This window comes from Suricata suricatta, chromosome 6 (assembly GCF_006229205.1).
Source record: "Suricata suricatta isolate VVHF042 chromosome 6, meerkat_22Aug2017_6uvM2_HiC, whole genome shotgun sequence".
In the NCBI taxonomy this organism is placed as follows: Eukaryota; Metazoa; Chordata; class Mammalia; order Carnivora; family Herpestidae; genus Suricata; species Suricata suricatta.
In genome coordinates this window covers 30797465-30820401 of record NC_043705.1, presented here as the reverse complement: position 1 = coordinate 30820401, position 22937 = coordinate 30797465, and the positions used below count along the sequence as shown (strand labels likewise).

At 45.9% G+C, this 22937-nt stretch overlaps 3 protein-coding genes and 1 pseudogene across 8 annotated transcripts; 1 reads left to right on the top strand and 3 right to left on the bottom strand.

Annotated features, from left to right (window-relative positions):
• Positions 1-851: 851 nt before the first annotated feature.
• LOC115293921 lies at positions 852-1163 on the bottom strand (annotated as a pseudogene).
• Positions 1164-2672: 1509 nt separating this feature from the next.
• On the bottom strand, positions 2673-13982 carry IK (IK cytokine). The gene is made up of 20 exons (XM_029942065.1): positions 13864-13982; positions 13250-13316; positions 11288-11380; positions 10914-10973; positions 9624-9791; positions 9341-9455; positions 8844-8914; positions 8214-8260; positions 7197-7360; positions 6581-6689; positions 6227-6266; positions 5864-6083; positions 5703-5721; positions 5163-5241; positions 4634-4714; positions 4327-4384; positions 3450-3538; positions 3180-3288; positions 2974-3008; positions 2673-2886 (listed from the first exon to the last, which is right to left on the bottom strand). The coding sequence occupies exons 1-20, from the start codon at positions 13877-13879 to the stop codon at positions 2859-2861; spliced, it is 1668 nt and encodes a 555-aa protein (XP_029797925.1). The 5' UTR covers positions 13880-13982; the 3' UTR covers positions 2673-2858.
• Positions 13983-14023: 41 nt separating this feature from the next.
• On the top strand, positions 14024-16323 carry NDUFA2 (NADH:ubiquinone oxidoreductase subunit A2). Its single transcript, XM_029942076.1, has 3 exons — positions 14024-14292; positions 14404-14510; positions 16111-16323. Exons 1-3 carry the CDS (start codon positions 14192-14194, stop codon positions 16200-16202), a joined length of 300 nt encoding a protein of 99 aa, XP_029797936.1. The 5' UTR covers positions 14024-14191; the 3' UTR covers positions 16203-16323.
• Positions 16324-16389: 66 nt separating this feature from the next.
• On the bottom strand, positions 16390-22026 carry TMCO6 (transmembrane and coiled-coil domains 6). 6 transcript variants are annotated; one of them, XM_029942068.1, is made up of 12 exons: positions 21834-22026; positions 21410-21522; positions 19407-19522; positions 19118-19301; positions 18760-18864; positions 18498-18583; positions 18155-18271; positions 17823-17934; positions 17525-17711; positions 17290-17384; positions 17019-17186; positions 16390-16786 (listed from the first exon to the last, which is right to left on the bottom strand). In XM_029942068.1, the coding sequence occupies exons 4-12, from the start codon at positions 19286-19288 to the stop codon at positions 16673-16675; spliced, it is 1155 nt and encodes a 384-aa protein (XP_029797928.1). In that variant the 5' UTR covers positions 19289-19301; positions 19407-19522; positions 21410-21522; positions 21834-22026; the 3' UTR covers positions 16390-16672. The 6 variants fall into 6 exon arrangements, with proteins under 6 accessions (XP_029797928.1, XP_029797926.1, XP_029797929.1 ...); XM_029942066.1 differs by lacking the exon at positions 21834-22026 and adding an exon at positions 21672-21827; XM_029942069.1 differs by lacking the exon at positions 21834-22026 and adding an exon at positions 21676-21754.
• Positions 22027-22937: the final 911 nt, after the last annotated feature.

Here is a 22937-nt window from a genome sequence, read left to right as displayed (position 1 = left end):
ACTGGAGCACAAGCTCCTGTGACTGAAGAGAAGCTTCTCACATAACTAATGGTAAGCCTTCTAAGACATCTTATATGCTGATGCCCAACCCCCTTAATAAGAGGTGAATGTGAGGTGAAGGACCTCAGAGCTGTATGTCCTGTGTGAATGGAAAAGTTGCCATGTGGTGGTGTTGGGGGTCCTGGTCACTCACCATATGGACAACCAGAGGACCTTGCTCATGTCTACAAGGCTTGGTGATATTTGCAGACTCTGATTTTAATTAGAAAACTTTTTTATAAGTCTTAATGTTTATTAAAAAATTTTTTTAATGTTTATTTTTGAGACAGAGAGACAGTATGAGTGAGGGAGGGGTGGAGAGAGGGAGATACAGAACCTAAAACAGGCTCAAGGTTCTGAGCTGTGGCACAAAACCTGATGCGGGGCTCAGACCCACAAACCGCGAGATCATAAGCTGAGCTGAAGTCAGTCACTTAACCGACTGAGCCACCCAGGCATCCCATGTTTGTTTTGAGAGAGAGGCAGTGTGAGCAGGGGAAGGTCAGAGAGAGGGTGACATAGAATTCAAAGCAAGCTCCAGGCTCCCAGCTGTCAGCACAGGAGCCCAGTTGGGGCACAGACCCGGCAAGATCATGACCCAAGTGGAAGTTGGAGGTTTAACCAATTGAGCCACCCAGATGCACCCCCATTCTGCAACCAGAATGGGGCTTGAACTCACATCCCTGAGTTCAAGAGTCCTATGTTCCACTGACTGAGTCAACCAGTTAGGCTTCCCTGCAGAAACTGATTTTATTTATTTTTAACATAACCTCAAGATGTTACTGTCTTCATAATGTGACAAAATATAAACCTTAGAATTGGATCACTTGGCCCTCTTATTTCCTCCCAGTTCAAAATGCTTACATTCCTTAATAGCCAGCATTTTCTGAGATCTGCAATTGGGCTCAACACATTCAAGCCTCAGCACAATTGTCTTAGTAGTTTTAGCCTTTTTCCAGAAAATCAGCTTAATCTGCCCACCATAACCACTCAGCTTCCTGTCATAACCCTGCTTTCCCTGGGCTTACAGAGAATCTTTGCCTTTCTTGTACTGTATACGCTTTGTGGGACTGCTGCTTGCCATACTTCTTGCAGAAAGTCCAGGTTTTAGGAAGATTCACCATGGTTTCAAGAGCTCTCCTGGCCGGGAAAGAAAGCCAGAAACTAGGGTGTTTTGTTTTGTTTTAATGCTTTTTATTTATTTTTGAGAAAGAGAGAAAAAGTTAATGAGGGAGGAGCAGGCTTCATGCTGACAGCAGCGATCCCAATACAGGGCTTGAACTCAAACTGTGAGGTCATGACCTGAGCCAAAGTCCGATGCTCACTAGACTGAGCCACCTGGCGCCCCCAGAAATGATTTTTAAACTGAGTCAACTCCCAAATCCTTTTTTTAAATTAAACTCTATGCCCAACGTGAGGCTTTAACTCATGACCCGACATTAACAAGAGTCACAGGCTCTATGCACTGAGCCAGCCACACACCCCAACCCCCAGTCTTAAATTTAATGACCTTCTAGGTATCTTTATCTGAGCCAGGTCTGTGTGACTTTTTTTTAACTGAGACCACTGCTACAACCATGAAACTAGGGTGTCATTTACTATCTGCTATTAGGCATTCTAGGTGCTATCTATTACAGACAAGGCCCAATTTCATCCTTATAGATGCCAAGCACAAAGTTGGCTTCCTCAGATGATCTTGCCCTATCAAGCTGAAAGTGACCAAAAGCAAAACAAAAAGGTTAATGGGCCTCCGAGCTTTCTTGGGTGGGTCTTAGGCTCAGGGCAGGCAGTGGCAGCTAGGGATCCAGCCAGAAAAGAATGATGATCCTAAATGCTAGCAATGAGCAGAGAGGAGGAAAAGTTTGGGGATGGGAGGATTCAGAGGCCAGAGACCCTCTCAGGCATTGGCAAACATTTCAGGGTGTTGAAGGGCACCAAACCCTGCTGGTCTAGCATAGGGATCCCTCAAGGCACTTCCCAGGATTGTTATCATTGCTGAGAATCAGCAGTTTGTGCTTAGAATTACTAAAACTCTCGGGAGGGCACAAATTAATTTTTATTCCGTGATTCTCCTCAGGTACCTTCACCTAGAGCTTAGTCCTGCACAACCTTGGAATCAGACTGGTAGCCCATTGGGTGGAGCCGAATTCCCAGGGAATCTCTGTCCTAACAGTAAGCCACATATGGGCCTGAATGAGTCTATTATTTGAAACCAATCATCCTTATGTTCCTCCGTTTACCTCTTGCCCATGAGTGAGTGGAAAAGGATCTTCTTTCTCCAGTAGGTGTCCTGGCTAGGATCCTTATTGTCCAGCAATCTAGAAGGACTGAGCTAACTTTCTGCATGTACATTTTACACAATCACTGGAATTCTTCTTGGTGCTACAGGGGTCCTGAAGGGAGGATGCTCAACACACAGAAGACAGGATAATAGGTTAACAAGGTTTTTTTTTTTTTTTTAAGTTTATTTTCTTTATATCGAGAAAGAAGGAGAGCAGGGGGGAGGGGGCCGCAGAGAGTGAGGGAGAGAGAGAAGTCCAAGCAGCCTCCACATTGTCCGAGTGAAGCCCAGACACAGGGCTTGATCCCACGTACCATGAGATCATGACCTGACTGAAATCACAAGTCAGACACTTAACTGACTGAGCAACCCAGGGTGCCCCCAGGCTGACCAGTTTTAATGGAACTAAGTGATCATACAACAAACATTTTATATACATTTAACAGAAAAACACCTTGCAACTCTTTTGGGAATTGTAGAAAGCAAACAGTGGCAAGCGCATCCTTGTGAGGAACCTTTTTGCACTTCGAACCAGAGATTAGTATTTTGGTCTTTTCACTTCAACTCTGCAATGGAAGGAGAAATGAGTCAGCGTAAGATCAGTACTCCAACCAATTCTTACAGTGTTCCAGAGGAAGAACGCTGCTGCTCACCCATCAGCCTCCATCTTCTTCCTCTTCTCAATGATCTACAAAAAAGAACAGTTACAACACAATAGTTATGCTGTCAGCCTAAGCTCACCTGAGGCACAAGGCTAACCGCTCTCCTTCCTTGGCTCTCCAACCCCCGGCCCGTTCCTGCACCCATGGGCTAGTGTCTCCTCTCAGCTGAAGTCCACCCGAGCTGCAATCTCACTTACGGCACTAATCTTCTTCCACTGGCGATCAAGCTCTGCCTTATCATTCGTTTCCTTGAAGCGCCTGGTCTTCCGCCCTTCAGACATCTTGATACCATACTGGAACGCAGCTCTGAGAATAAAGAACATTTGGAAGAAGGCCTCAGAGGTTGCACAGCAGTCACTAGGTGTTCCCAGATGGCCCTGTGATCAGAGAACCCGTTCTGGTGAAGGCTAGCCCACCCCATCATCGTCCCTGTCCTCACTCCTTAGCCATATTTAGTCCCGACTCACTTGGGCAAAGCCTCCTTGTTGTTCATATACTCGCTGTATTCCTCCTGGGTATCAAAGTCCCAGCGGCCTAAGGGGCCTTTCTTATTACCCTGTTAAAGACACAGTGGAAACAGGGAAGTTAGAAATGTCAGCAGAAACAGAATTTTAGCCCTTAATAAAGCCAGGTTCTCCCACAGTCTTGTTTTATCATTCATAAATCCCATGCTAATAAAAACTAATAAGTGCTTACTATGTACTTACTATGTACCAGGCAGGATTCTGAACATTGAACACTTACTTAATTCTCTCAAACTCTATCAAAAAACAACCATATTCCTCTGAATTCTCCTGATGAGGAAACTGAGGCATAAGCAGTGAAATGAGTTGTCAAGGTCACAAAACTAATAAATGGCAGAGCCAGGGTTAAGCAAATCTCCGAGATGGAATTAAACCATGCTCAACCACTGCAGTGAAAACAAGAAAAAGTAGATGAAATTTCTCCACCATTAATGGTATTATTTGTTATGTCTTTTTTGTTTTGTTTTTAGGATAGAAAAGAAAATTACAATCCTGGCTAGAGTAAAATTTAGTTATTTTTCTCAAGACTGAAATTCCTTCTAACCTTTCTATTTATGCACTAAAGGCTTGCTTACTACTGCCTAGTATAGAAATCAAAGCCTGGCATTTTGTAGGAAATAAAAAATAAATCTATTCTGGGCACATCTCATTTAATTTGGGCAGATATTTTAAAGACTAAGCTTCCCATGACTCCACAATGCTGCTGTTCTGACTGCTGCAAATAAGGGAAAGTTAAGGCCCTACTTTTGGGCGTAGGGAAGGGGATAGGAGCCAAAGAGTAACTGCCCAAGAACCCCCACCCATCCTTCCAACTCCTCACCTGGTCCATTTTGCTGTAATCCACCTCCTCATCACTATCCACTGCCATGTCATCCATCCTAAAGAGAAGCAACAGTTAAAGAGACGGTGCAGACCCAGACTCCTATGCTCCATCCAAAAATCTACATAACTAAGATGCTACATGCATAGAAATGATAACCACCACCCCTAGACCTCCCACTGAGAGCCAACTAGCAGTTCATCCCAGTACGTACCCATGGGTCCAAGTTAATCAAATTTACACCTCATCTCCTTTCCCACAACTTGTCCAATTACCCCAGCCTCCCTTCTTTAACAGCCTCACGTACGTGGCTGGATAACACTCGGCATAACTGTTGGACATGCCAAAGAAGTCTCCCAGCTGCTTTTTGTCCTCTGGCTTCTTCAGCATACGCTACGTTAAAGAAAACAATTCTACCTATAGCAGGAAAGCTGCAAGAAGGAAGGGCTGAGGCCTAGAAGCCCCTGACATGAAAACTCGTAAGGTGAAGGCTGTGAACTTGCATGAATCCTCTGAGAAATGGGAAAGTCATGGGGCACCTGGCTGGCTCCGTCAGAAGAGCATGAGACTCTTGATCTCAGGGTCGTAAGTTCAAGCCCCACGCTGGGTCTAGATCACTGAAATAAATAAATTTTAAAATAATAATACCTTAAAAAAAGATATGGGGGGCGGGAAGGGAAAGTCACAATGACTGCAAAATTCTATCAAAATTCAGCATGAAAATCAAGAAGCAGGATGAGGGCTAAGCATTGTGCGGAAGCAGGGAGGTGGTGGAATTGGAAAGAAACAGGACAACAGTTTTCTGGAATCCAGCAACAAATTGAAATAAAGGATATGATTCAGTGCCTTCCCAGCCAGCAGATCCAGCAAACTTTTCATTGATCGATTTGATCAACTCTTTAGCAGATCCAGGTCCTGCAGGGGAAAGGGAACTCTATTCAGACTGTGAAACAAGAAACTTCGAACCTCTTTTCCACACACACTTCCAACCTGTTTTCATAAAACCATTTTTTTAAGCAACAGAAAAATCTTTTAGCTAACATGATTTTAATCAAAGTTCAACTAACAATGAGCTGTGGTTGAAACGGATTGTATACAAAAAATACTGCTGGTTAGACCTGCCTCCTGTCTTTCAGAACAGCACAGCTGGAGGAATTGTAGCAAACAGAGCAAATATGCCTGTCATTGCCCAGGAAGAGGAGGTGAACTCCAGACTCCTCTTCTCTCTATTCCATGAAGCAAGACATGGATCTTAATAAGAACCCAGACCAGGAAGTCCCACAATCCCAACCTTTGCCAGCTGTGAACGCTAGGGGTGGACTCCCAGCCCAGCCAGACTGCCAGAACAAATGCAAGATGTCTCAGATACAACCCACCTTTGTCAGCGTCCATGGGCTGGAAAGAAAAAAGAAACTGAAGTGAGTATCACCATGAGGAATTTACACTCATTGTCCCCACATGACTAATCCCTGAATCAATTCCCTAGCCTACATCTGGCTGGGCAGGCAGAGAGATGGGCACCAGGGCTGTATCTCACCTCATCATCCACTTTCGGCTTCTCAAAGTAGCTGTGCCTCTTCTTTTCTTCCTCTCTCTCTCTGTCCCGCTCCCGCTCCCGATCTCGTTCTCTCTCCCGCTCTCTGTCACGGTCTCTGTCTCTCTCCCGATCACGCTCTCGTTCCCGGTATCTCTCCCGCTCCTTGTCCCGAGGAGTCTTGGTTGTGGATGGCACATAATCCCCAATGTCTTCAAATATACTAGAAAAACAGAGATCCCTAGCTGCCAAAGTCACACCACTTCCACTATCCGTGGCCATTTCTCCAGATCCCCAAAATACCAAAAACAAGAAACAAAGAGCCATTTCTTCCCTCACATCAGGTGGCAGGGCTACGATACATACTTCATGTCAGCCTCAGGGGGTTTCTTCTCTTCCATCTTCCCTAAGATACAAAGAGAGCAGTGAAGAAATTATTCCTGAGTTGATTCCCACTCAGCCTAACCAGCTCTGAATGCCCATTTGAACATGTGTTTAGAAGAGGAGATAATAAAAGCTCCCCAATGCTCTCCCCCGGTCAAGTCTCAAACCTGACCACTGTTTCCTGGGTGGGTCAAGTTAATGCTCCATTGCTCCCATTTTTTCCTGCTCTCCAGGAGCCTCCCAATGTTCTGGACACAGACGGCTCCAGCTCACCTTGGATCCACCCTCAAATGCCCCTCCAGAGGTAAGGTTTTTCTCCCTAACCCTCCAGGTTACCTTTATCCTTCTTCTTGAGCTTCTTATTGCGGGTACCCTGCCGCAGGTAGGAAAGGATCTGGGTGAGCTTGCTGATTACGATGTCATTTGTAGTCAGTGTTGTCTGGGCCTGAAAACCCCAAATAACAAGGATGTGACCCCACAGAGCAAGAATCTCTTCACTTCACTGTTTCACTTAACAAACTGAAGGACAAATTACAACCAACTAGGTGAAAACAGAGAAAGGTGTTAAGAAGATTCCAGGCAGACAGAATAGCACACACAAAGAGGCCTGTGTCAAAAGTGAATCTAGCACATTCAAGAAAGCTAGGATCCACTGGAGAACAGCTACAGGAATCACGGTGAGAAGCAGCTCAGAAGGCCAGAAGGTGCAGGGGCAAGTTCTCAATGAGAAATCACTGAAAGCTTCTCAAGAGTGGTGAGAGAAACATTTGCATGTTGAAAAGATCACACCAGCCATTTGTAAAAATCACTCCAGGGAAACTTAATTGAAATTTAGAAAGTAAAAAGTGGACAGGACTCAATGTTGGGTTAAATATGGTGGATGAGACCCAGGGCAGAATCAAGCTTGATTCCCAGGTTTGAGGCTCATGTAACAGACTCTCAGGTCACGTACCTCCATGGTGGGGCAGTCAGCTTTGCTGCGGATAAGCGTGGTGGGGATGTCTGTGTCCGCATACTCATCATCCAGGTCCACCACATAGGCCATACGGCCTGGCAGGAACAGCTCATTGCGTTCATACGCCTTGCTCCTAAACAGTGTGCGGTAAACATTGCGGCCTACAAGAAGAGGACAAGCAGCAGTAGAGCCACTGAGAAGCTTCTACAGTAACAGGTGCCATTTACTAAGTGCTTCACTCTGTGCCAGCCACCATACCAAATACTCAAGTCTTCACAACAGCCCTATAAGATGTGCCTTATTATCTCCTTTTAACTGATAAAGATACTAAAGTTGAGAGGAGAGTGATTTACCTAAAATCATACAGCTACCAAGCAACAGAATAAAGAACGGGACCCAGGCAATCTATCTCCAAAGCCTGAGCTCCTATCCACTCTTTAACAATGTGTCCTCAAGGACACTATGTGCCTCACGTTGTATGAGGCCCTGTGAGGAGGAAGGATGAGGTTCTTGATGGAAAAACCAAGCCTGCTACATGCTCAATATGATTGATATGGTGCATAGTAATTTTTTTTGGCCCCAACAATGCCATGAGGTGATTAGCCCCATTTTTGCAGACAAATAGGCAATGAGCAGTGAAGTCAGGTGCCCTCACATGCCTAGTGCGGTTTCATCACCAGGATTCAAACCCAGGTCTCAGACTGCAAATTCTGAGCTTTCAATCACCTACCATGCTACCTCTTTTAACACATAAGCTATGAGCTACTTCCCTTAATGCATAAGACACAATCTGAAACAGCTTCCAATCTAATTGAGGGGACATTAATAACACACATGAAATGACTTAACTCCACATCTGATTACTAGTAAAGCATTTTATAAGAACTAGCTACTCTGGGGGCAAGATAGAGGAAAGCAGGTTGAGAGAAAGGGGAAGCATATCTTGCTCAGAGCATAAAATCCCTACAATTCACCTAAAATGTACAACCTTTAGTGTAGAAATTCTGTACTCACCCAAACGTGTCTTAAATTCAATTTTGTTCTCAGGATCCTCATCTTTTCTAGAAAAATTAAAAAATAAGTTTTTTTGCTAAATGTGTTCCTACTTTTTAATCTTTGTTTTCTTTTTTTTTTAACTTTTTTAAATGTTTGTTTATTTTTGAGAAAGTCAAGAGATACAGCATGAGTGGGGAGTGTGGGAGGAGTGGAGAGAAAGGGAGAAGGGAGGCAAAGAATCTTAAGAAGGCTCCAGACTCTGAGATGGAGCCCGATGTGGGGCTCGAACTCACAGACTGTGAGATCATGACCTGAGCCAAAGTTGGGATGCTCACTGACTGAGCCAGCCAGGTGCCCCTGTTTTTTTGTTTTTTGTTTTTTTTAATGTCTGTTTATTTTTGAGAGAGAAAGAGAGAGAGAGACAGAGTGTAAGCAGGGGAGGGGCAAAGAGAAAGGGAGACACAGAATCCAAAGCAGGCTCCAGGCTTTGGGCTGTCAGCACAGAGCTTGAATTCACAAACCTTGAGATCATGACCTGAGCCAAAGTCAGATGCTTAACCAACTGAGCTAGCCACCCAGACACCCCGATGTGTTCCTTTTTTAAGTCCCACTTTTCTAAACTCTCAAGCTCTCCCCATGTTTACTTACTTGGTTTCCTTCTGGGGCTTTTCCATAAGTTCTTCCTCTTCCTTCTCTTTGCTGGCAATCTCAGCTCGTACCTAGGGTTTAGACATTTATTCATATTACATACATTTACCTAACACCACTATATACCTCACTGTACCAGGAACGAAGAACTCAATACTAAGTAAGTCAATACAGTCCTGCTCTAATGGAGCTTACAGAGGAAGAGACAACATGTGATAACTATGATAAGTGAACTAGAAGAGCTATGCAAGGCTACCGGAAGTAGGACGTGAGCAATAGAGCTTAGCCATACCTAAGTGACCAGAGAAAGCTTCCCTCCCAAAATAAAACTGAGGCCATAACTTGAAGGATGAATAGCAATTAGTCCTAAAGAGGAGCCACCACTGGCCTTTCTACATGGTCAGGGCTGACAGAAGTCTCCCTCCTTGATCTTGAAAGGCCTGTACAAAAACATTCAGCATTCTAGGATTACTCTCCACCCACCCACCAAGGCTCACCTTTTGAAGCAGAGCAAAATCCAAGCCTTTCACCAAATGGGTGTGTTCCATGTCACCACCCAAGAATTTGGACTCCTGGATCAACTGCCTTCTCTTCTCTGCAGCTGATTTGTCCCTAAATATTGAAAGAGACCACATTAGAATAGTCTTTTGTGAGGAGCAAATCCCTCTTGAAATGGCTCAGCAGAGGCTCCAAAGTGGGTAAAGCGTTATGAAGAATTCACTATGATTGCAGAGTTCTGGGATGTCGAGGGAATCACACCCTGGTTCCCAGGGTACTCACGCCTCAGCAGTGGGGCCCACAGCCCTGTAGTTAGCTGTGGTACTGATCAGCTCGGTTTCCTCATAATCTTTGTTTACGCCATCTCGCCGTTCCTTGGCACGGTCCCGGTATTTCTCTGCTAGTTCTCTCTCTCTCTCAATTTCTTGTTGACGAAGCTTGGCGTAATAACTGTGACAAGAGAAAAGCAAATGCATAAAATTCATCAGCTGTTATCCCAAGGTCAGCAGAATTGATCCTGCCTGCTTCGTCCAACTCTCTGGTGAAAACTCATATATCTCCTGATAGAATTGTGGGCCACCTCTTGATAGTCCTTAAAATTAGAATTACAGCATCTTCCAGATCACAGATACACTGTTTCAATGCCACCTCAGGACATTCCATCTGTCAATTCAGAATTCTTTTTTTTTTTAATATTTTTAAATGTTTTTATTTATTTTTGGAAGGCAGCTATGCTCACCACTATACCACCAACGCCGGCTTGTTTTTATTTATTTTTGATACAGAGAGAGACAGAGCATGAGAGGGGGAGGTGCAGAGAGAGGAGGAGACACAGAACCGGAAGCAGGCTCCAGGCTCTGAGCTGTCAGCACAGAGCCTGACACGGGGCTCAAACCCACGAACGTGAGATCTGACCTGAGCCGAAGTCGGAGGATTAACCGACTGAGCCACCCAGGCGCCCCAATTCAGAATTCTTCAATGCCACCCAACTCTGTATCACTGAGTCTCTATGAGATTTTTCCATAGGGCAACCAGGAAGTTATCTAAATTTTTAGCACCTTCCAAATTTCAACTGAAAATAAGTCATTCCTTGCTGGTCCTCCCCCAGAAGAGGGGAACAGCAAAATACCAGGTCCAGAAATTTTAGTATCATATAAATAAATAATGTTGATCATGGTGATAACAGCAGGTAAATATTATTGGATAGTTATCATATGCCAAGCATGAGTGCTAAATGCTTACATGCACAATCACAGCTGATCCTCGTGACAACCTGCTAAATGTTATGAAATGACTCTCTGTCCTACCCATGAGAATACTGAGTATTAGAAAGGTTAGACAATATGCCCATGGGTATCCAGCTAGGTACTGGTGAAGCTGAGATTAAAATACTGCAGGCTGACTCCAAAGTCCTAAATTGCCACTCTACCTATCACTCCTCACCAGTAAAGCACAGAACCTCAAGATAATAAAGGAAAATGTCAATCTTTATGCTCCTAACTACTACCTCCTACTCCTTTCCCCCAAACAATATCCACCTTAAAGCCCAACATTCCTCTATCCTTCCTTTACCTTTTCTTTTTTCTCCTTCGTGCAGCTGGGTCTTCATCCTCATTGTACTCCCTTGGCATCCTAGAAGAGAAAGAAATTCACTATTAAAACTATATACTCCCCAATATCTACCCCAGTATCTGAGTACATGAGGCTGAAATGGGCGTCTGCACATTTAAGCACCAGCAGCAACTCTAGTAGTACAAGTGATCTGTGGAACATATTCTGAGATCCTAGAGCACCCTATTCTCCACTGGAGCTTCAATCTCCAGCAGGAGACAACCGGAATCACAGTCTTCAAAAAATAACAATCCTTCTAGTTCCTAAGACATCTAATTCAGTATATTTTCTGTAGGAAGGAAATAAGAGACAGGCTGGAAGACGTCAAAACTTACTCATGGTGACGTGATTTGGAGGGCGGTGCAGATGTGGGTGCAGCCCTGGGGGTCATGAGAAGTTTCCTGAAGTCTTCATTGGTGAGTTTTGACCTAGAAGGCAAAGATTTTAAAAATGAGTACCTAGTAAGAACTGGAAAAGGAATATGTTAAAAAAAAAGATTAATTTTACTGAAAATCATGAAAATACAAACTAAAAACAAACATGCCACTTTTGGGGCACCTTGGGTGGCTCAGGTGGTTGAGCGTATGACTTCAGCTTAGGTCACAACCTCACAGTTTGTGGGTTCAAGCCCACATCAGGCTCTGTGCTGTGCTGTCAGCTTGGAGCCTGGAGCCCCCTTCGGATTCTGTGTCTCTCTTTCTGCCCCTTACCTGTTCGTTCTCTGTCTCTCGCTCTCTCTCAAAAATAAACATTTTTAAAAATGCCACTTTTAATAAATCACAGTGTTAACAATTAAAAAGTCTGATAAATCAAGTATGAGTGAGAATGTAGGAAGTAAACATTCTGCTGAAGGGAACATATGTAAGGCAGTATAGCCAATATCAGGACAACTTGGCAGTATCAAATGTAAGTATGTATATCCCATGACCTAGCAACTCCATTCACCTATATGTAGCTTTGCTAATTACTGGGATAGGTGTATTAGAAACAGTGTAACAAAGATTCAATTTCAGATTTGAAAATAATAAAAACTTGGAAACAACCTAAATGTTCATTAACTAGAGACTAATTAAATTGTGAGTGTTTCTCAAATGTGGGGCAGATAGCAACGATGGTATAAGAGATCATTTTAACTGGTACAATGACAAAGACTCACTCCTTGGCCAAACTTTAGTCAGGCCCTTTTGAGCCCTCTTCTAACTAGGGCTCTTTCTTGGCCTGCTGTGCCAGTTTTAGCCAAGAAACCTGCTAAGTGTTCCCATGAAAGACACTGTTAAATACTATTGTCATAGGAGGGGAACTTAGGTGGCTTAGTTGGTTAAGAGTCCATCTTCAGCTCAGGTCATGATCTTACAATTCATGGGTTCAAGCCTTGCATTGAGCTGTGGTGACAGCATGGAGTTTGCCAGGCATTCTCTCTCTCTCTCCCCTTCTCTCTGCCTAACCCCTGTTCTCTGGTGTATGTGCTCTCTCTCTGTTAAATAAATCAGAGAACTTAAAAAAAAAAAAAAAGACTACTGTCATAAGAATTAAGACTACTTCAATACGGAACAAGAATTTAAATTCTACTCTGAATACACACTGGGACAATTGGGGATTTATAAAAAATTACTAAAAGGAAGTTGGTTAGGCATCAAGGGTGGGAAAAGGAGCTTGACTGGACCTACTTCATTACTTAAGGGGATTCTCCACAAAGTGGCTTAACGGCATTCTTTGCTAAACGTGAGCCCAGCAGTCCTAGTCAAAAAATAGACCCAAGAGAAGCCTGATGAAAATCTGGTCAAGAAGGGAGTCTTTGTCCCTGCCATGAAAATAATCTCCAAGACACGGAGTGGGGAAAATAAGCAAGTGGTAAATGATATATATATACACAACAGTACCATTTAATACTTCAAATTATAAAATAATGCTATATTGTCCTCAAACATGCAAGTATGTATATAAATGTTAAAAAAAAAAAAAGACATGTAAAAAAGAACAGTGGTTACCTCTAAGACAGGGACTGGAATTGGGGATGTTATTTACCCTTATTTCTACTCTAATTTTCTACAAGAATCAACTCCTATGTCATATGTAATTAAACATTAGCTTTAAAAACTAGCACCCTCCCAGACAGAATTTCCCCTCAAATACTCTAATGCAGTTGACCTGATCCAGCCAAAGTTCACAGAGATAAGGAGCAAGTGGTACAATTTTTTGGACCATCCTTGCTGACAACTTAGAACTCTTTCACCATCACCACACCACTTCACTTGCCACTCTAGTTCATTCCTATAGTCCCAGATTGAAACACTCACTGGTGGAAGGAGTGAGGATCATCCACATCGTGGCCATCTGGAGCCAACGGGTTGGAGAAAGGCTCGCCTAAGAAAAAGAATTGGCACCAATTTAATCTCTTTCGTGTCAGGCCCTGTGCAAAAAATATATTAGTGAACGGTACTAACGTTTTCACGTCAAACTGCTCACAATCTAGTGAGCAAAAAAGCAAGAACAAAGACAGTGGCAATGCAACATAATTATGGGCCAAAGTGAGAAAATACAAGGAGCTGTTGATGCAGAAGAGAGGGCCCCTAAACCAGCGCGGGGGGATCAGCAAAGACTTCCTGAAGATGACATCTAAGATACTGCGTGAAAGACAAATTGGCGTAATTCAAGATTAAGTGCTGGGGATATGGGGTAGTTCAAAGACAAAACACCCGTCGTCACTTGGAGCAAGGGCAAGGCTTAGAGACAACAGTTTGGAGATTCCCGGTTTCACTCGGGACCGATCAGCTTCGCCAGATTCCAGCGTCACAACCCGCCCTCTCTCCATCCCCCAGATTCCACACAGGGCTTAAGATCTGGGGCCAAAACAACAAGCTAAGTGTCCCAAGCCCTGAAGGTAATAAAGAACAGAGGACCCGAGCCTTACTGTCTCGCTCTGGCATTTTGTCTCCGGTGTTTCACGGCTGCCAACAACTGAAGCTCCAACAACAACACAGCAGCGACAAGCTTTTTCCCATCATGCACCTCAGGACCAGCCCACAATGCTTTGCGCTCCGCAACCTTTCCGCTACGGCCGGCTGGCCGAGCTATTGGACAAAAAGCGAGGACGTCCCCTCAGCAATGCTCTTAAGGCATTGGCTAAACTTTACCTCGCCCCTTTTCACCTAAATATCGCGAGACTGGAGGATCCGCGATTGACCGGATTGGAGAACTTGACCCGGAGTCCTAGGGCGGGGAGTTAGGCACTAGCGGAGATGGCGGCGGCTGCAGCCAGTCGCGGAATTCGGACAAAACTCGGCCTGCGTGAGATTCGTCTCCACTTGTGCCAGCGCTCGCCTGGCAGTCAGGGCGTCAGGTAAGGCGCAAGGTAGTGGGGCCAGTAGGCTTTGGGGTTCCTAGGTCATGACCTCTATCTAGAGTGGGGAGGCCCGCGCAACTTCTCTCTCCTCGCCCCCCACCCCCACAGGGAATTTATCGAGAAACACTATGTGGAGCTGAAGAAGGCGAACCCTGGCCTGCCAATCCTAATCCGCGAGTGTTCCGATGTGCAGCCCAAACTCTGGGCCCGTTACGGTGAGTGGGGGAAGCGGGCCGTCTAGGCGTTGGTAGGAGAACAATGGTTTTAAGAATCATCCAGGATCACGCAGAAACCTGTAGGGGGTGTGGAACTCGGACTAAGGTTTTACTTTTGAGGCTGTTTCAGATAAATTCATATCTGCACGGTTACAAAAAGCTTGGTGCCTCGAGTAGCATAGGTGTGTGGATACGGTCCCGGTACTGCATAGGTACCAAGAACTGTTTTCCTAATTCAGAACAGGGCTCAGATGGGGAAGAGATGCTTCTCGGTTCCTATCGATGTGGTCTTTACACATTAGATGTCGGCAGTGCCATTCCGGGTAGTGAGATTGTCAGTAACAAAAGCTTAATGATGATTCTGTTGAGCACTTAAAGTTAAGGTGTGTTGAGTACTTCCTTGCCTAAATCTCATTTAATCTTCATTAATTATATGAGGGGGTGGGGTTTTTTTTCTCCTTGTAGAAATTAGAAAGATGAATAAAAATTTTTCGCACGGGGGCACCTGGCTGCTTCAGTCATTAGAGCCTGTGAAGGTGTAGGGGTTGAGTTCAGGCCCAACATTGGGTGTGGACCTTACCAAAAAAATTATTTTATGGAACATACCTAAGGTTATGCAGCTAGGATACAACAGGTTGTGCCTTTACATGCATTCCCCCTTCCTAGGATGCACTTCTACCAGATTTCCGTGGCTAGGTGGTTGTAATGAAGGTTGTTATTCAGGTCTGAACTTGTATATCCCCTCCTCAATAAGGAATTACGTAATAATAACCTTAGCACCTTTTTATCATATTCCCAATTTAAGTTTTTCATAATCTGAAAATTGTGTAGCTTGGCACATAAAAGCACACAATATGTATTAGACTTATTGAATAATGATGGTATTGTAGTTACAGTTTTTAGCTACATCTTTACCTAGGAATGTCAGGGAGGAGAAAAATAACACTTAAGGTAGACTGGCTCTCACAGTGGATACTGCAGTCTGTATTAAAAATTGGGGAGGGGTGCCTGGGTGGTTCAGTGGGTTAAGCATCCGTCCAACTTCAGCTCAGGTCATGACCTCACGGTTGATGAGTTCAAGTGGGGGTTCTATGCTAACAGCTCAGAGCCTGGAACCTGCTTCAGATTCTGTGTCTCCCTCTCTCTGCCCCTCCCCAGCTCACACTGTCTCTCTCCCTCAGAATAAACGTTTTTTAAAAATGGGGAGGAAAAAGCCAATAGACTACAAGAGATGGACACAGATTAGCATACTATACTATGAATGTGGGAGCCATAGAATTGGCACCCAGACAAGGCTAGCCCCATGCAAAAGAGTGCAGTAATAATAAATACCTACCAGGCCCCTAAAAACTGCCCTGAAAAACCCTCCTTCCCAGTGTAGTTACTCAGAATCAGCCAAAATTCTAGTTGGACCTGGGCTTCCTAGAGGTATTTGAGACCCAATGTATAAATTCTAGGCATCCCAAATACTTCTTGGTGAGGTCTTGTTACTACTTTTCCTATTCTAACAAGACTGTAAGTTGAAGACAAAAACCTTTTATTGATATTTTGGTACCCACACAGTACATATTGGATACTTGTCACCTCTCTGTCTCCTCAGCATTTGGCCAAGAGAAGAATGTCTCTTTGAATAACTTCAGTGCTGATCAAGTAACGAGAGCCCTGGAGAATGTGCTAAGTGGCAAAGCCTGAAGCTGAAGCCTCCACTGATTATTAAGAGCAACACCCCAAAGCTTGGGCTATGCTGGACTGAGTAAAATGTGGGGAAAATGTGTTCGTCTGTTATTTATAAAGCTTGTGCTGAGAAACACCATCTCTGGATGTTCTTGTCCTTATTTTCCCCTCCACCCCTTATTGTGTAACCACTAAGGCAAACCAGTTTAGTATAAAAATAAAACTTTATTCTGTCCATCAAAAACCACCAGTTGTTAATGGGGCGGGGGGGGGGGGGGGGAGACTCGGGGCCCACATCAAGTTCCATTTGGTCCTATGTGGACAGTGCGGGATCACAGAGGAAGAGCTGAGCTTCAAACATCTTGGCTTAGACATAGGAGCAGAGAGCATGAGTTATCATCATAGTTCTAAACCCTCAAAAGGGGATCCATGGGCAAGGAAATTGGGGCAGAGAGAGGAGATGAGTAGAATGATATGGAAAAGCCAGGTCACCTGTGAAGAGCTAACTGCTGCAGAGCATGCACACGATCCTGGAGCTGTGCCTCCTCTTTGTGTCTTTCCATGACCTGCAGCCCTGATTGCTGCAGAAAGTCCTCAGCAGCCTAAGGGCAGGGAAGAAAAGGATTCAATACCTGGGTCCCTGGATCCCCACAGCCTTACAGGTTAGCCCACCTCTATCTGGAAGAGTGACTTCCCAAAAAGAGGCTGGAAGTTCCAACCTGAAGTCTATATAGGCTTGCCAAGCCCAGAGATTTGACTAGCGATAGGACTGGAAGGAAAGGGGCCATAGTGAGACTAAAGGCCTCAGAACAGGGAAGCAGGGCCAAAACCCACCTCTGGCCGATAGAGGAACAGCAACTGCAGCAGCTCTAAACTCTGGCCTACTACTTCAATGTCAGGGAAGGCCAGTGTACCAATCAAGCAGGAGAGCAAGGGCCCTGGCCACAGACGTTGGCAATAAGCAGGACCCTTCTCTGCCACGTTGCACAGAACTGTGAGCACCTGCAGAGAGACATGTATACACAATGCCCACAAAGGATGAAAACTAAAGATTAATGATGTCTTTGACAACAGACCCCAGACTTAAAGAGACCCCAATACCTACCAATTGGCTCACCACATTAGAAACTGGCAACAACTGCAAGAGGGGCTCAATGAGATCCATGGAGAGCAAGGAGGTACAGAAACTAGGACTATTCGCTGGAAGGGAAAATGTCACAGTAAAGTCCCTCAAATGGGTCTGAAACTGCCCTCCCCCTTCCTGATCCTACCCACCTCATCTGAGTCAGTAAGCAAGTATGCCCAGTATCTAAAGGTCCTAGGCACATTATGGCACGTACCAGTGAGGTTGTTAAGGAGCCAGAGGCCCTCAGGAAGTAGGCTGGGCTGTTTCTGAAGGAAGAACTGCAGGAGGATAAATAAGGCCGCCACAACACGGTCATCTTCGAGCTGATTCTGCCCTCCCAAGACCTCCACTGCTGCTTCTGTTAGCAAGTTGCTTACACACCGAAGCACAGGGCATGCCAGCTACAAAGACAAGTTGGGAATATGGTCTAAGGAGGAAAGGGCTACCTACGTACTGAAGGAGCACAGTAGGAAAGAAAGTAGCCCAGACCTTGACCTGTTCTCTTCACCTACCAACTCCAGTCCTGCATCCTCTGTTCTCTGGACAGCTCCAGCCATGTCCAAGAGCAGCAGACCCAGAGTGGATAGACCCCCATGGGAGATAAGCAGGGCATTGTTGACCTGGCTGGGCAATAAGAATCAAACAGTCACTACTCAGTCAATCCCACTTTTAAGATGGCAAATGGCCTAGTTTTGTAGGCTTCCTAGGCTCCAAGTAAAGAGGATCACGAAAGGTAGAAAACTCACTGCAATTCCAAAGTTGAATCCAAAGTTCAAAAACATAAGTGTCCTGGAAGGGAGCCCCGGGGAAGGTCTGTGAGACTTATGCAAATGGCCTGTGTTACCTGCAGATGATATAGTGCAGGCACCAGGCAAATTCCACAGCAACCCCAAGGTTCAGCTTTGGGCCAGGTTGCAACAGGCGCAGGATGTGCTCAGGGAGAGTGGAGTCCAAGACAGAGCTGTCAGCAGAAGGAGAGCAGTGAGTTGGAACCACAGAAGCCAATATGCCAGTCATCTTCCAAAACCCTAAAAGCAGGTGGGAAAGTATCCAAATCCAAAGCTCTTCCCAGCCAGACACATTGAGCTAAAATGTGCAATAGCTCTGGAAACAAGATTCAGACCTCCAAGTAACACCACCACGTAGGTCACACCTACTTGCACATCTGGAGGCCTAATTTTACTTACGGGATGATCATCTCTGGAGCTTCCTTAACTTGCAGAAGCTGGGACAGGGCATATCCAAGGGCTTCTAGCACGGTCAGATGGGGGGACTAGAAGTAGACAGAGTACAGATCTGACTCTGGAAGCTGGGCCATTAGATTTCCCGTGAGTTTCAACCCCATAACACAGGGCAGAGGCTGAAGCTGCCTAAACAAAGCAAGGGGACCATATAGAGACAAGTGAGGGGAAGGCTGCCCAGAGAGGGAAACAGTAGATGGATGCTCACCTGGATGCAGGCAGCCAAGGCTGGAACAATGCCCTGTGGCAGGAGCTGCCTTCTCACAGCCTCACTCTCCACAATCAGGTTACCCAGTGTATACAGACAGAGCTCCTGAGAGTGGGACAACAAAAGCACTGGGCACGGCCTATCTCAGGCTAGGGTGGGGGCGGGAGTGCAGAGGATGGAACAGTCTTGACTTTGAGGCTCTGGGCGAAAGGGCGTGGAAGATGACGGGCATACATATGGCTACAGACATCACAGGAAACAAGTTTTCCTCTTCCCCCTATGTGCCAACTCAAACTATACCCAAAAGCATAACTTGTAAATCCAAGCCAAGAACAAGGTAGGAAGGGACAGGGCTTACTATAAAATCTGAGCTGTGACCGGAGAGGTAGGTGAGAAGGTAGGAAGTGGCTGGCAGGCAGGCCTCAGCCACCGCAGACTGCTCAGAATGAGAGAGCTCATGAAGGCACCGAGCGGCCTCAAGCTGCAACAGGGCTCGGTTGCTGGTCAGAAGCCCGACCAAGGTCCGCATGCTGCCCTCCAGCCTACATGAGTGAGCACCAGAGCCCTGCTCAGCCTGAGGCCCGTCCCCTCCACACTCCTGTCCATCCCTCACAGCCCCAGCCCCCACTCACACCACCCACACTGACCAGATGAAGGTCTGCTGCGTCTCAGGGTGCTGCAAGCCTCGACGAAGGCTGACCAGAGCCCTCTCTCTTTCCTTTTCCTCTGTCCCCCGCTGTGCTAATCGTAAGAACTGCTGGATCTGGAGCAAGGAGAGAAGACATGGCAACACAAAATTGCCAGAAAGCAAGCATGAGTCCCACTCTGCCCACTTTGCCTGTGAGCACTGTAATGCTGTACCATCCCTATGATTTGTCATCACGCTAATATGGCTAATAAGTCTCAATCTTGCAGTAGGATAGACAGAAGAGTGAATCACAACTGGGTTTAATACCAGCCCTGCCACTTCTCTAGAAGGAAACTTAACCTCAGGTTTTCACCTGAAAAATGGGAATAACATCTTTCCTGACTTCTTAAAGGGTTATTGCAAGGATAACATTTAAACCTTCCAGTCTGGCACAACCTATACTCCAACACCTAGCAAAACAGACTTGCTTTTAATGCTTCCAAGCTTTTGCACAATGTATTCCTTCTGCCTAGGGCCTGTATACCCTCCCCAGGTCCTCCACTCCCTTCAGATTTCTACTCCTGTTACTGCCTCTGGGAAGTAATCTCTTTCTGGCTCCCTTTTGCACACTTAGGGCTTTCTATTGTGCCTCATGTTTCCTTCATGACAGGTGGTTAGCAAACCTGTCTCCTTCACTGGGCTATTGCAAGCACTTCAAAGAAAGGGACTCTCTTCATCTTTGTGTACCTCAGTACCCAGCACGGTATCTTGGCATAAAGTAAGCACATAATGAATCAATGAACCTAGGCATGAGTGCTTTGTGAACAACATATGTAAACATACACAATATAAAGAAAGGGGATTCCCAATGCTTGCTGAATAAATAAATCAGCTGAAACTAATCGTTTCATTCACTTACTCACTTTAAATACTGACCATCTACTATATGTCAGATACTATACAGGCACCTGAGTTTTAAATGATACCAAGTAAGACATGGTCTAGGTTCTGAGGCACCTGGGTGACTCAGTCAGTTAACCATCCAACTTTGACTCAGGTCAGGATCTCCCAATTTGTGGGTTCAAGGCCCATATCAGGCTCTGTGCCCACAGCTCAGGTCCTGGAGCCTGCTTCAGCTTCTGTCTCCCTCCCTCTCTCTCTGCCCCTCCCATGCCTGCACTGTGTGTCTCTTGCTCTCTCAACAAATAAATCTAGTTGGACAAATGATAAATAAGCAATTAGTAGGACCAATATTCTGCAAATGGTCTGTCAAGACAGAATACTAAAGACATACTTTTAGATGCTGCAAATGCAAATGCCTTGAGGCAGTAAAAGAGCCTAATATAGTCTTTCCAGAACTAAAAAGGAAGTGTGTGTGGTACCTGGGTGGCTCAGTCAGTTGAAGGAACGACTTAGGCTCTGGTCATGATCTCTCGGTTGAGTTCGAGCCACACATCAGGATGGCTTCTGTCAAGCTTCAGCCCAGATCCCACTTCAGATTCTCTGTCCCCATTTCTGCCCTCCCTGGCTTCCGCTCTCCCAAAAACAAGTATTAAAAGAAAAACTAAAATAGGGTAATTTTGGCTAAGATGAATAAACTGGTAAGACTGGAGGTAGGCAAAGGTTAGGCAATGCTGGACATTATAAATTACAGGAAGGATTTCGGTCTCTATGTGTTCTTAAAAGACACATCTGTATGAGGCATGGAGAATGAACCTGAAGGCAGCAAGCACAGATGCAGATGGCCTGTAGAAGGCTATTGTTGAGTATACAGAGAAGAGGCCGGCGTAGCCACGATGGTGAAGCACGTAAGGACGCCAAAGCTCCTTAGGACGTTAAAAACAACTTCATGTATTGGTGTGGGAATGAGGGACCGAGTTGTCGAGGAGGATTCCCCGCTCTCTGGCTGGGCCCGCTGGAAGGATGGAGGTACTAAAGGGACCGCGTTCAGATTTGGGATGGGCCTCAAAAGGAATTTGGCGCCAGCCGGCGTCGACCTCACCGCGCGCCCTGTCGCCTTACCTCAGTTTCCCCAAGGATCACGGCCACACATCCCCCTTCGGCTTCCTCCGGGGCGTCGTCTCTCAGCAGTCTCTTACTAATCAGCTGCTGTTCCCTCCGCGCCTTCCGCAGTGCTGGGGGCAAAGGAGCCGGCTGAACGTAGGGGGTCATCTAGGACTCTGAACCCCGTCTCCAACCCGGAGGCCTCCTCATCCAATCTCCGACCGCCATAGCCACTACCCCCCGCCACCCGCATCCTGCCGGCTCTCTTGCTTGCCAGCACCTGCCTCCCGCTCCCGTCGACGGCACCGTAGCTCCTCCACTACGCAGCCCACCGGTCTGAGGCGACCCTGCCGTCCGCTCCACATGGTGGAACTGATAAATAAAATTCGCCTAGAGCAGAAATCCAGAGACGCGATCCGTGAGCCTAAAAGATGGCACGCACCACGCAGCCGCAGCGCTTGCCGGAAAAGAAGGCGCGAGTGGGCGGAGCACGGCGGGGAGGAGCAAGAAGGCGCAACCAGGGTACGGAGCGGTGCGGGGTGAGACCGGCACCCACCGAAGGAGGGGAGGGGCGAAGGGAGAGTAGAATGGGGTGCGGCAAGAGCTGGGAGGGGAGGAACGAGAGCTAGAGGCGGAGTAGGATCTGGGCAGCAACGAACTTATGCAAGACCGAAAAGCACACGCTCCGGTTTTTCTCCTTCCCAGTTCTAGGAAAGAAATTCAACCGCGACCCCAACTGACAGTGCCTCACCTTCCGCTCAGCAAATACAACTTCCCCATACCTAACACATCCTAGATGAACATTCAAATCACCAGACGTCTAGGAAGATTACACCAATAACAGCTCTCACTAATGAACGCTGGATTCGCATTACTTTATTGAATTGTTCCATCATGACAATTATCCCCAGTATGCGCGTGTGAAGAAAATGAGACAGATATAATTATTTCCCTGTTATAAATAAAAGTGAATTGTATTGCTGGGGGAGAAAGTAATTTTTAAATGCTTATTTATTTTTGGGAGAAAGAGCTATAGAGAGAGGGGCCAAGAGAGAAGGAGACATAGAATCTGAAGCAGGGTCCAGGCTGTGAGTTGTCAGCACAGAGCCAGGGGTGGGGCGGGAGCCCATGGACTGTGAGATCATGACCTGAGCCGAAGTCCCACCCTTAAATGACTGAGGCACCCAGGCATCCCTAGTAATTCTTTTTGTTAGTGTTTGTTTTCTTTAACGTTTACTTATTTATTTTTGACAGAGAGAGGGAGAGAGAGAGAGAGAGAGAGAGAGAGAGAGAATCCCAAGCAGGTTCTGCGCAATCAGCGATCAAAAAGTCCCACCCAGTCAGGGCTAGATCCCAGGAACCATAAGATCAAGACCTGAGCGGAAATCAAGAGTGAATGCTGACGGAAGGAAGGAAGAAAGAAAGGAAGTAAGAAAGAAAGAAAAGAAAGAATGAATCCAGGGCTTAACCAACTAAGCCAACCATGCCCCGCCCCCTGCCCCAGGGATAAGTAATTCTTAAACCAAATTTTGAGTGCCGTTAACTA